The sequence below is a fragment of the Aulonocara stuartgranti genome, assembly GCF_965226115.1.
Source record: "Aulonocara stuartgranti genome assembly, chromosome: 2".
Classification (NCBI taxonomy): Eukaryota; Metazoa; Chordata; class Actinopteri; order Cichliformes; family Cichlidae; genus Aulonocara; species Aulonocara stuartgranti.
The window spans coordinates 32237327-32249912 of NC_138940.1; the positions used below are offsets into that span (position 1 = coordinate 32237327).

A 12586-nucleotide genomic window follows, 5' to 3' on the forward strand; every position below is an offset into this window, starting at 1 on the left:
CCTACTTGTAAAGTACTTACAATCAGAGCGTGCTCTCGACCCATGGTGATGACTGTCTGGTTGATGACCCGTAGCAGAGATACTACAATGTCTTGGATATGTTGGAAGGTGTCCCCCTGATAGCAAGTCAGAGTATAGGTGTATGGTGGAGGGGAAAGAGAAGCACAGAGAGAGGGATATGGAGAAAAACACAGAGATACACAGGAGATTGTTAGATTTTCTCAGATCAAAAGAAAAAAAATAGATACACAGACAGATGCAGAGCAGCTCCTGCCCTTTTCAAACATTATTCACTCAGGCATAACTTTAGTACTACTTGTGGGGATACCCCAGAACTTCTTCTCTTTACAAAACTTAAGATTACTTGAGCATTTTATCTGTGTAGGTGTTCTGCCCTTGAATTAACTATGCTGAGCGTGAAAACAGCCAGAATTGCAGAGTACAAATCATGGCTATGGTTCTGAATGCACGGTGGACCAAACACTTGAAGAAAGAGAAAAAATGTTTTCTGAATATAAAAGTTTAAAGTCTTTTAACTTTTCTGAAATGCCTCACCAGGACATTTACTTAATCATCCTCAGTGTAGATGAATGAACTGCAAAAGGATTTTTGACACGTGAATGTAGACTTTTTCAGTGCAGACCTACTTTCCTATTCCTATATTTCCATTCCCTTTGAAGCCACTCCCCTGCCATGTTTCTTTTTCTTTTATCCTTCCAGAATTAAACAAAGGGGATAAAATGTTTTTAAGAGTTGATCTCTGTGCCCAGACCTGTTCAGGTCAGATGCCTGTTTAAACCTTAGAGAAAGTCTGCAGGTTTAAAGAACAAAAAGCTCAAAGCCTAAATATTAAACTGACTCGATTCAAAGTGTCCCAGTAATGTCAGCTCTCCTTTAATTGGTCTTGTTCCTACTTTATTCAGTGAACTAACTGCAGCTGGACTTGCAGGGTCATTTCTGACCTTGAAAAATAATATTACTTAACTTAACACAGCCTTACATCTATACATCTATACATATTATCATAAAAGCACTTCAGATAGCACAAATTATTCAACTCTCAGTGTACATTTTACTTTATATACACTTCATGAAATATATACATTCTGGAGGGTGATTTTTAATGCAACTGCAGTGCAACTCGAGGCTTTCTCTAGACTCCCAGTCAAACTTTGCAGCATTAAAAAGAATATTTACAGCCTGAAAAAAACATAAAAAAATCAGTTTGGGCCTCTATGGATATTTCCTCCTTTACACCAACTCTGAGTGGGGTCATTTTTTAAAAACTCATCCACCTGGATAATTGAGTTAGGGGCGCGGTTGTGTTGATTGACAGACGTTCTTGACACAAGCAGCTGGAGTCGAATGGCATTTGCTAAGTCTCATTCACTAGTTCACGTGTGTGTGTGTGTGTGTGTGTGTGTGTGTGTGTGTGTGTGTGTGTGTGTGCATGCGTGTATAGCTTGCTGTACTTTCCAGATTCTCCCATAAGCAAGCTTATGGGAGAGTGAAACTATGCCCATCTATTACTGTGTACAGAAAAAAAACCTTCAGACTGCAAGTTAAGAGAAATGCATACCAAACAGGAAAAAGGCATCTCTTGAAAGCATATATGTATATGTAAAATATCTAATCTCATTATGGATCCAGTGCATGTGCACAGGGAAAAAAGAAAAACAGGGACACACACAAGCACACTCTGCCACAGTAAAGGCGGTCAATGGACGCTGACTCAGACTTGCCTGGGGGTAGTAACTCACCAATGAAGCATCGGCTACATTCAGACACACCTTAGTACTAATACTGCAGGGTGCATCTGTGTGTGTGTGTGTGTGTTTTTAAGCCCTTGTTAGTCCCAGTGTGTGTGTCAGTTTGTTTGTGTACGTGTGTGTTTATTTTGTGTGTATATTCCTGTATGAGGCGTTCAGCAATGCATGAAAAGAAGAGGGAGGGTACAAAAATAACAGAGGGAGGGTACAAAAATAACAGAGGAAGGTAAAAAAATTAAATAAGTCAGCTTCAAAGTTTTATCAGTGCAGCTGTGTGCATGTGCAATGGCCTGATGGCAGCAGGGTCTGATGAGAATCAGGTAGATATGATTGTATCACATGAAATGCGCTGACTCACAGCCAGAGGACATAGACAAAATAAACAACTGTCTAAATGTGTGTATGTCATCTTGCATACTATTTCCATCTACCTCACACACACTCATATAGTAAAACTGAGGCACAGCTGTGGATCCTAAATAAGCTTAAATCTTTTTAGCTCACTGTAGGTATTTTGGTCCCCTGGAAAGGGTTTCTCAGAACAGGAAGCTGAAAGATGAGAGTCACAAATGCTCCTTTCTTCTTCTAAAGTTTCATTTCTGTTTATCTCCAACTGTAGCCAGCTGGTTTATCTTCTCCCCGAGCAACTAGATATAAACTGAAAACACTGATTTGCCGTTATAGAACAGAAAAAAGCAACATTATCATATACAAAAGTTACTTGTGAATACATTCAATGCAAACTCTTCCAGAGATATGAGCATATGTCTATAGTGACATCTTCTCTTCTATCTCCACTCCTCAACCTGTATTTCTCCCCCTCTCTTTGGTTCGAAGACATCTGTTGTGTGACAATTTAATCAGGTACCACCCAGAGCGAGGAAGACAGAAGGGTGAAAAACAAAGGAGACAAGGAGCAGAAAAGTAGAGAGGAGGCAAAACTCATCTCCTATCACCTCTTCCTCCTCTACTTCTGTTGTTTTTCTTAGATCTTGCACCTGTTTTCTGTCTCCCATGACTATTTTTTCATTGTAAAACACGGTTGACACATTATCTATGAAATCACTGTGTGTTTAGTTGTTAATCCTCTGTTTTCATATTGTTTGTTCAGCCTCTCTGCATGCCCATAAACAGTGCTCAGCCTCAAACAATAACGTCATTCTATAGCAAACTTTTTTGTCCTTGTGTAGTTTGATGGAAAAACGCTATGAGGCTGTGCGTCACTGGTTTTGTGATCCAGACAAGACCGAATTTCAACTTGTGATGTCCTTTCAACACTCTGTCACCACCTGCATTTGTTTTCATATCTCAACCACCGCAAATTCATCTCATCAAATTCACTCCACTCCACTTCATTCATTAACTTGCTCTCTTCTCTCACTATCTGTCTTCCACTGGCACATGCTTCATTAGCTCATCCAAATAAATAGAGCCAAAAAAGGCATACCTTCACTTCAAAGACTCGGCATGCTGTCAACAACTTGCAGAAGCAATTAAAAAGCCTTGAGCTAGATGCTGGTGATCTATTTGTTTTACATTTATGTATGTGTGTGTGCGTCTGCGTGTTTATACAGTATTAAGTGTTGAACTAAAGAGCTAACTGCATTTTGTTTCAACATACAAACATGCAGCAACACGTGCGAACCAAAATCAAATAAATTCTAATTGGTCAAGGCTAGGGATGGGTACCGGTGTCCGGTGCCATGATGGCACCGATTCTGACATAAACGGTAGTAACCAGACCGAAAAGCAGCGCACATTTCGGTGCTTTATTTCGGTGCTTTTTTTTCCTGAGCTGTGATACACTTCTAGCCAATCATTTTACGTTTCCGAGGATAGTAGGCGGGGCTAGGTACGTACGTTCTTTTATGCAGAGCTACAGATTAAAAATGTCCAAAGTGAAGCGGTCAACAGTCTGGCTGTACTTCACAGCAAAAGATGCAAACTCAGCAGCCTGCAACAAGTGCTTTAAGCTGATACTGTCAAAGGAGGTAACACCTCGAATCCGATGAAACACCTGGCGACGCATAGCGTTTTTTTTTTCAAAAACCAAGAAATGCGCTGTATTTGATAGCTTGCTGCGAGACCTCACACCGAGCGCATCTACTGCGGTGTGGTGCCTGTTATCGGACCCGGAGTTAGCAACATACCCAAAAACACGAAGAGGAGAGTCCTGCCTCCTAGCCCTGCCAGTGTAGCAGAAATGATGATGGATGATGATGGCAGCAGCAGCCGTTCTTCTCTGCGTGAGTAGCTTAATGTTGTTCGTGTAATTTACGTTGAGTAGGCTAACCACGTTATTACATTAATGCATGTAAGGTGAACTAGCAAACATCATCATAGCTACATGCGGCTGTCTTCTTGTTTGATGGCAGATACTCCCTTCACCCTGGCCAAAAAGGCTAAAATGACCAAAGAAAAAGAGGGAAACAGCTGAACATGAGAGGTTTTTGGACAAAGTTTGTGTTTTTTCCATTGTTTAAGCACTGCTTCCAGCCAAGAGTGATACCATATATGCCCCATAGCTGCAGAAAAGGCTAACATTGTTATCTTTTTACAAAAAACAGCTGAACATGAGAGGTTTTTGGACCAATTTTGTGTTCTCCATTCTTTAAGCACCGGTTTGAGCACCGTTTAAGCACCGGCACCGTTTCAAAAGTACCGATTTGGCACCGGTATCGGATAAAACCTAAACGATACCCATCCCTAGTCAAGGCTAGCTTCATTACATGAGAGGATGGCTGGAGACAAAACAGCTTATGGTTTTTCTGTAGATTCAACTGGGATGAAACAGAGCTCCGGGCTAGTTTCAATTTATCCAATTAGCGAGGAGATCCAGTAAAAAGAGACAAAGGAAATTTCATCTAATCTGTGGACTGGATCATTTTTACACTCACATTTCTGCAAAGATGATGGAGGTAAGATAGACGAATTTTCCGACAAAATGATACCCCGTAGGTTCAGTGTCTCATCAGATTCTGCTGAACTGTCTGCTTGGCCTAAAACAATCTTTACTATAAATGAAGATTGTACATTTCTGCCTGACCTTTCACCATTCGATATATGTTTATTGTCTCTACATAAACTCTGGAGTTATTGATGGTTCCAAAGATTAGGTCAAGTCACTTGAGTGAAATTAGGATCTGATTTTTGTTTCCCACTGACATTTGATTGTATCTGTGGGAAACTGGGACTGCTGTTATGAAGGGTAATTATTGCTACAGCATATTTGCTACAATTACACAGAAATCATCAAAGTGAAAGAAACAAGAAAACAGGGAAGCGAGTGGCAACGTAGAGAGATTGGACAGAAAAAGCTCTGTAATGGCTTGTGGCTGTGGGACTTGGCTGTATACGAAGTCACACAGAACAACAAGTGTGGGAAAAGACCAGCTGCATAAAGATTAAATTAACTGTACCCTTAATCCTCTCCACAAATGAGAGATGAGATCAGTGTTTTATATAAATGGTTGCGTTGTGTCTCACCACATTGTTCCTGCTGAGGACTTCGAGGATGTTGTTGAGGAGCTCCAAACTGCTTTTCCTCTCATCGTGTGGGCCGTCAGCCATTGTGACCAGTGCCCCACTCAGCTCCCGCAACATCAGGGGTAACAACACATCACGGCATTCTGTAGGAACAAAAGGCAAAGAGTATAAGTAAGAGCACAACACTAAACACGGTGGCCAAAGACAGATAGTTTAAAGCAACAGAAAACATAAAGGAAAATCAGCATAATGCAGGATATGGCAGGAAGATTGTTAAAAATTTAGTCCTTTGGAGTTTTAAACTGTTTACATTTATATATATCAAAAGACAGACCATAAAAATTTACTTCAGTGTTATTCCTCTCTGAAAAACCAATCAAACACCTGTGGAGACTGCTGCAGCCACACAGCAATGAGTAATGATGCCACTGGACCATGGAGAAGAAATTCAAACCTCACCCCAGACTGAACAGTGGAGTGATATCAATCAAGTGTCGATTTACAGTTCAGTGCACTGCTTTGTTAGATACAGTCAACACATCAATCACCGAACTATTATTTTCTCTTTCCCATTTTTCTGACGAATCCAAATCTTTGATTCCAAATACAATGGAATGAATTAAACACATTAAATTTACCAACATTTGAGCAGCAAGAGCATTAAAAACAGTCACTAGTCTTATAACAGTATGCACTCACATCTGTGCCTAATCATACATCTCTCGCAGCTCTTCTCTGGCAGTTGTTCAAAGTCATTTTGGGATTTATAGGGAACTACAAAAGTAGCAATGTATTGCAGTAGAAAGTGAAGCAAAAAGAAATGTGAATAAATAAAACAAGTTTTTACTACACTTAACAAAGCAGTAAACAACACATTTTCTTGAAATCTATTAGTCTAAGATTATTCAAGGATGCAATTTGTCAGTAAACTTGGTGGGTAGTTGTCCTGCTAGAAAATACAAATTTTCTGCCTTTTGATGTTTTAATGGTGAGGCCGAAGGCAGGACCAAGAATGCTGTAACAGATAAATACAAGTACTGACTATTAAAGGATCAAACCAGTTATTTCCCATGAGCAACCAGCCACATTTTTCTATCAGGATTACACAGAAACTAAAAGATCAACTTTCTTGAAACCTGACAGAAAGAAAGAAGAAAGGCCAAAGTGTGAAGACATGAAATTCTACTGTGGATTTGGACCATGTTCTTTACAGACTTCACAGCCTGTTTTAGACTAATAGAAGACAGACTTTAAAATGTCATTCCAGCTTTTCAATGAATTTGCAAAGATTTTACTGAATTAAATAGTAAGGTGATTCACCTTAAAATTCATTGCTATGCCTCGGAAAACTTGCTTTTACTACACACAGGTATGCAGATAAGAACCTTGTATGGAAATATATGGTCGACATTCAACTTCTTTTAAGTTCTCAGAGCTGCTATTGTGGAGTGCCTAGAGACCAACTGTAGCATTAAGCCTTTGTATTGTCAAGGGTGAAGCAACAGGAAAATGAACTTAATTTGGGATTTTCTCACTGTGAGCCAATGTTGCTGAACCTTGGCATTTAGTACCTAAATGAAGAAGTTCTGTAGCCTGAGCCTGACTTCACCATATGAATGACAGACCTAAAATTATTTAGAGGTCATGAGGCAAGTTTACCTGAATTAATTTGAAAAAGCAAAAAAAACAACAACCCAACTTTTATTATGCAAAAGCTATGAGGAGGAAGTAATGAGTCTCAAGTTCCTAAGTTGAATTTGATAGTGTACCAAAGTGAACTAAAACCAATGATCCCTTCACAGGTATGAAAAAAGAACCATTTCCATTAATAATGAAATCCATCCATCCATTTTATTAACTGCTTATTCTGCATAGGGTCACGAGGGGGGCTGATCCTATCTCAGCTGACAAAGGGCAAAAAGCAATAGTTAAGGTGATAATGAAATGCCTGTCCATAATAGAAGCTGGACCCACACAGGTCATCAGCAGAAATGTCTGGAAAGGTTCCTCTAAGGAAGGCATCCTTCAGGAATTCACCTCTAATACTTTTTGAAGCCAGTAAAAGTTAGGCAAACCACCTTGTAGTCAGAGTTAAATAAATGTTTAACCATTAATTGCCGGTATTTAAGAAAACTGCCACCCTACTGGAATCTAACATTAACTGATCCTATCTATTTTTCTGCTTAAATACTTTGACCTCACCCTTTGTCTTTTCTGCATCCATCCTTTTGCCCCCCCCCCCCACCACCTCCACTCCATCCCTCTCTTTGTAGCTGCAGGTAGACAGAGCCCATTAAAAGCTCATTTGGGCTGATGCTCGTTAGTTCCATTAATAACTGAGCTAAGCCTTATAGGCCTGCTGAGTGGATCCTCATCCCAACACTCACTTTATCACACAAACATGAAGAGAGGAAGGGGAATCAAAAAGGGAAAATGCATGCGTCACCGAATGCCCTCAATGACTCAAAGATGGAGGGAGGAGACTCCAGCCAAGAGTATTGTTGCTGTGCATCACTATATTCGAATGTGCCAAGACATTTAATATTTAAATCAGTGAATATGTAAAAATATCTGAACAAATAGATTTAATTTTTGAATCTGAAAGGAGATCTGCAGCTGTGTAAAGCATTTAATGAATAAATGAATAACATTTGCACAAATAATTTCCAGTTTGTGAGTGCATTAAGACAATCTGCATATAGGTTTGGAGATGCAGAGCAGAGTTTTGCAGTTACAAATCAGTCTGTTTGTGGCTAAAAGAAAAAGAAAAGAAAAAGCTTGTGTCACAAAAAATGAAACAGGATGGCCTAACGGCTTGTGTTGGCTTTTAGAAAGGTGGAGGATGGTGGTTTAGATTCTGTGAGCATTGCATTTTAGCAACCCTGCTAAATCTGTTTAATCCATCAAAGCAGAAACTCATCATCTTTGTCCTTTCAGACAGCGAAAACAATGAGTTGTGTTTTATAGCAGAAAGGTTGTGTGATCTGGCTTGGGAATTAATCCATCTGCCTTCTGGCTTGGATCTAACATTAAACCAGTGGACCTGTGCACTTTACTCCCTGGTGAAATAACCCCAAAGCCACCTGCTGCTTTATTGATCTAACAAATGAACCCAGTTGATATTTTGGGTGAAACATGTTCTCAGGAGAGAACGTGAAATGGCGAGAAGATGAGGTGGGAGGCGTTCATAGAGTAACCTGTGTTGCATTACTTTGACATGTCCCATTATGGAAACACAACCAACACAGCAAGTTTTGAGGCGTAAGCCAACCCTGACCCAGTGCTGTGAAGGACAAAGGAAGTGACTAACTCGACTTAGAGCACACTGAGTAGTTTTGTATAGTATGCTGGCTTTTTATTTGTACATTATATATTTTTGTTAATTTTTCTAATACATCTGTAATTTATTCTGTTCTAAATAATTAATTAACCTGGCCCTTGTGCTGCAGTAATTTACCCAGAATTTGAGCAGTGTGTAACTAATAAAGTCTATCTCTGTTTAAATAACGTACTTGTAGCTAAAAAAAGATGGTGCAGTGATTAATACTGTCACACAGGAGAAAGGTTCTGGGTTCAAATCTTGGAGTTTGCATGCTCTCCCTGTGGTTGCCTGGGGTTTGTCTGGGTTGTCTGGTTTCCTCTCAAAGTCCAAAGACATGCAATGCATGGTCGGTTAACTGTTGAATCCAAGTTAACAGTCTTGGATGTAATGTGATGTGATGTAGAGAAAGTGGTAAGTGTTGTTTTTAGTGTAGAGTGCTTGGATTGCATCTATTATTATAGGATATACTGTACAATATAAAGTGCCTAGGGGTGACTGTTGTTGTGTTTTGGCGCTATATAAATAAAAATGAATTGTATTGAATTGAACTGAATTGAATTGAACTGAGTGGCCAATAATAACATAAAAGCACTGCACAGTCCATTTTCAGTGTAGTTTAAAGCAAATACAAAAGCTGGAAAAAAGGAGAAGAAAAAAAGGAGTAAAAGTCAGGCTGAAAAGCTTCAAAAATGTGAAAAAGTTAGACTGAAAATCACTATTCTTAAGTTCAGTTCAGTCTATAACTACTACTACTACTAAGCACTTGTGAACGTCTTAAGTTCTGTATATAACACTTTATATTCAGCCAAGTATTTTAAAATTTACCCCCAGCTGAAAAGAAATATAGCCTTTTGAAATAAGATGGTTCTTTTTGATACACCCTGAACAAAATCTGCAAAACCTATGCTGAGCTCGTGTATGTAGAGCCATTTCAGTCAGCAGCTATGTCCCATCTTAAAATTCATAAAACTGATAAATAAGAGTACCATAATAGCTTGCTCTTCTGTGACATCCTTTGATAGATCTGTGAGTGACAATTGTCTGTTTTTATTTTACTTTCTTTTCAAATCACGTATAGAACTTTTTAATGCAAGCATATAAATGAAGTACACGCTGCCTTAGTTATGGTCCTTCAGACTGTGTGCCTGATAGTCTTCAATCACCGATGCAGAGCAGTGCCTTTAACTTTGCAGGTATTTCTTTTTTACCTTGCTTGGCCTGGAATAACATCAGGAATGTTAATATCTGCTGCCTCTGTCTGAACAGCAGCTCTCTCAGAGACTTCTTTGAACTACATTTTGGTCCTCGGGGCCTCCAGTCTTGTAAGAACATCAGTGACCATGGGGTGCAGCTCCAGGTCTAGGCCATTCTTTAACAGGGCATTTAAAATAATGGCTATTTACTGTTAAAAAAACACTTTGTCTAGGTTTCTGACCTAACACTCTGACCCTGAAGGAAAACGTTTGTCTTCATACCTACAAAACCTTCCTTTTATGCTAATGAGGCTCAGATTGGTGGTACAATCAAGGTTCAGGTTCAAGGTTCTTTATTTGTCACATGCATAGTTATACAAGTATAACACACAGTGAAATGTAGCCTGACACGCTCCTCGACATGTGCAAAAATGGGGGGGTAGAGGAAGAACATTATATATATATATAATAGTATATACATTGGGTGAATGTGCAGTAGTAGCAGCAAGCAGGTGAGTTCTGTACTTTAATATGAATAGACATCTGACTATTTTACAGAATAGACATCCATCCATCCATCCATCCATCTTCATCCGCTTTGTCCGGGGCCGGGTCGCGGGGGCAGCAGCCTAAGCAAAGAGGCCCAGACCTCCCTCTCCCCAGCCACCTCCTCCAGCTTATCCGGGGGAATACCAAGGCGTTCCCAGGCCAGCCGAGAGATATAATCTCTCCAGCGTGTCCTGGGTCTGCCCCGGGGCCTCCTCCCGGTGGGACATGCCTGGAACACCTCACCCAGGAGGCGCCCAGGGGGCATCCTTGTCAGATGCCCGAACCACCTCAGCTGGCTCCTTTCGATGTGGAGCAGCAGCTGCTCTACTCTGAGCCCCTCCCGGATGGCCGAACTTCTCACCCTATCTCTAAGGGAGAGGCCAGCCACCCTTCGGAGGAAGCTCATTTCTGCCGCTTGTATCCGCGATCTCGTTCTTTCGGTCACTACCCACAGCTCGTGGCCATAGGTGAGGGTAGGGACGTAGATCGACCGGTAAATTGAGAGCTTCGCTTTTACACTCAGCTCCCTCTTCACCACGACGGACCGGTGCAGCGTCCGCATTACTGCAGCTGCAGCCCCAATCCGTCTGTCGATCTCCGGCTCCCTTCTCCCATCACTCGCGAACAAGACCCCGAGATACTTGAACTCCTCCACTTGGGGCAGGAACTCATCCCCGACCCGGAGTGGGCACTCCACCCTTTTCCGGCTGAGAACCATGGCCTCAGATTTGGAGGTGCTGATCCTCATTCCCGCTGCTTCACACTCGGCTGCGAACCGTTCCAGTGCGAGCTGGAGGCCCTCACTCGATGAAGCCAACAGAACCACATCATCTGCAAAGATCAGAGATGAGATTCTGAGGCCACCAAAGCGAAAGCCCTCCGCCACTTGGCTGCGCCTAGAAATCCTGTCCATAAAAATTATGAACAGAACCGGAGACAAAGGGCAGCCCTGGCGGAGCCCATCACCCACCAGGAACGAGTCCGACTTATTGCCAGCAATGCGAACCAAGCTCTTGCAACGGTTGTATAGGGATCGAATGGCCCGTAGCAATGGGCCAGACACCCCATACTCCCGCAACTCCTCCCACAGGACACCCCGAGGGACACGGTCGAATGCCTTCTCCAAGTCCACAAAACACATGTAGACTGGTTGGGCAAACTCCCATGAACCCTCAAGTATCCTGGAGAGGATAAAGAGCTGGTCCAGTGTTCCGCGACCAGGACGAAAACCGCATTGTTCCTCCTGTATCCGAGGTTCGACTAACGGACGAACTCTCCTTTCCAGCACCCTGGCATAGACTTTCCCAGGGAGGCTGAGGAGTGTGATCCCCCTGTAGTTGGAACACACCCTCCGGTCCCCTTTCTTAAAGATGGGGACCACCACCCCGGTCTGCCAATCCACAGGTACTGCCCCTGATCTCCACGCAACATTGCAGAGGCGTGTCAACCAGGACAGCCCTACAACGTCCAGAGCCTTCAGGAACTCGGGGCGGACCTCATCAACACCAGGGGCTCTGCCACCAAGGAGTTGTTTAACTGCCTCAGTGACCTCGCCCCCGGAAATTGGCGGGTCATTCCCCTCATCCCCAGACTCTGCTTCCTCCTCGGAAGACGTGTCAGTGGGATTAAGGAGGTCCTCGAAGTATTCCTTCCACCGCCTGACAATTTTCTCAGTCGACGTCAGCAGCGCTCCGCCAGCACTATACACAGTGCAGGTAGAGCACCGCTTTCCCCTCCTGAGACGTCTGACGGTTTGCCAGAATCTCTTCGAGGCAGTCCGAAAGTCTTTTTCCATGGCCTCTCCGAACTCCTCCCACACCCGAGTTTTTGCTTCAGCCACTGCCCGAGCCGCATTCCGCTTGGCCTGTCGATACCTGTCGGCTGCCTCCGGAGTCCCACAGGCTAACCAAGCCCGATAGGACTCCTTCTTCAGCCTGGTGGCTCCCTTCACCTCTGGTGTCCACCATTTGGTTCGGGGATTACCACCACGGCAGGCACCAACCACCTTGCGGCCGCAGCTCAATGCAGCAGCTTCGGCAATGGAGACGCTGAACATGGTCCATTCGGACTCAATGTCCCCAGTCTCCCTCGGAATGCTGTTGAAGTTCTGCCGCAGGTGTGCGTTGAAGATCTCGCGGACTGGGGCCTCTGCTAGACGTTCCCAGCACACCCTCACTACGCGTTTAGGTGCACCAGGTCTGTCCAGCGTCTTCCCCCGCCACCTGATCCAACTCACCACCAGGTGGTGATCAGTTGACAGCTCAGCC

The 12586-nt window shown here is 42.7% G+C and overlaps 1 protein-coding gene across 1 annotated transcript in view; it reads right to left on the minus strand.

Annotated features, from left to right (window-relative positions):
• dock2 (dedicator of cytokinesis 2) overlaps positions 1 to 12586 on the minus strand; it is a 98458-nt gene that overhangs the window by 49734 nt on the left and 36138 nt on the right. Inside the window, exons 25-26 of the mRNA XM_082545652.1 lie at positions 5256 to 5398; positions 21 to 116 (exon numbers count right to left, since the gene is read on the minus strand). Of these exons, the coding sequence (XP_082401778.1) occupies positions 21 to 116; positions 5256 to 5398 (239 nt within the window). The remainder of the gene's footprint in view (positions 1 to 20; positions 117 to 5255; positions 5399 to 12586) is intronic.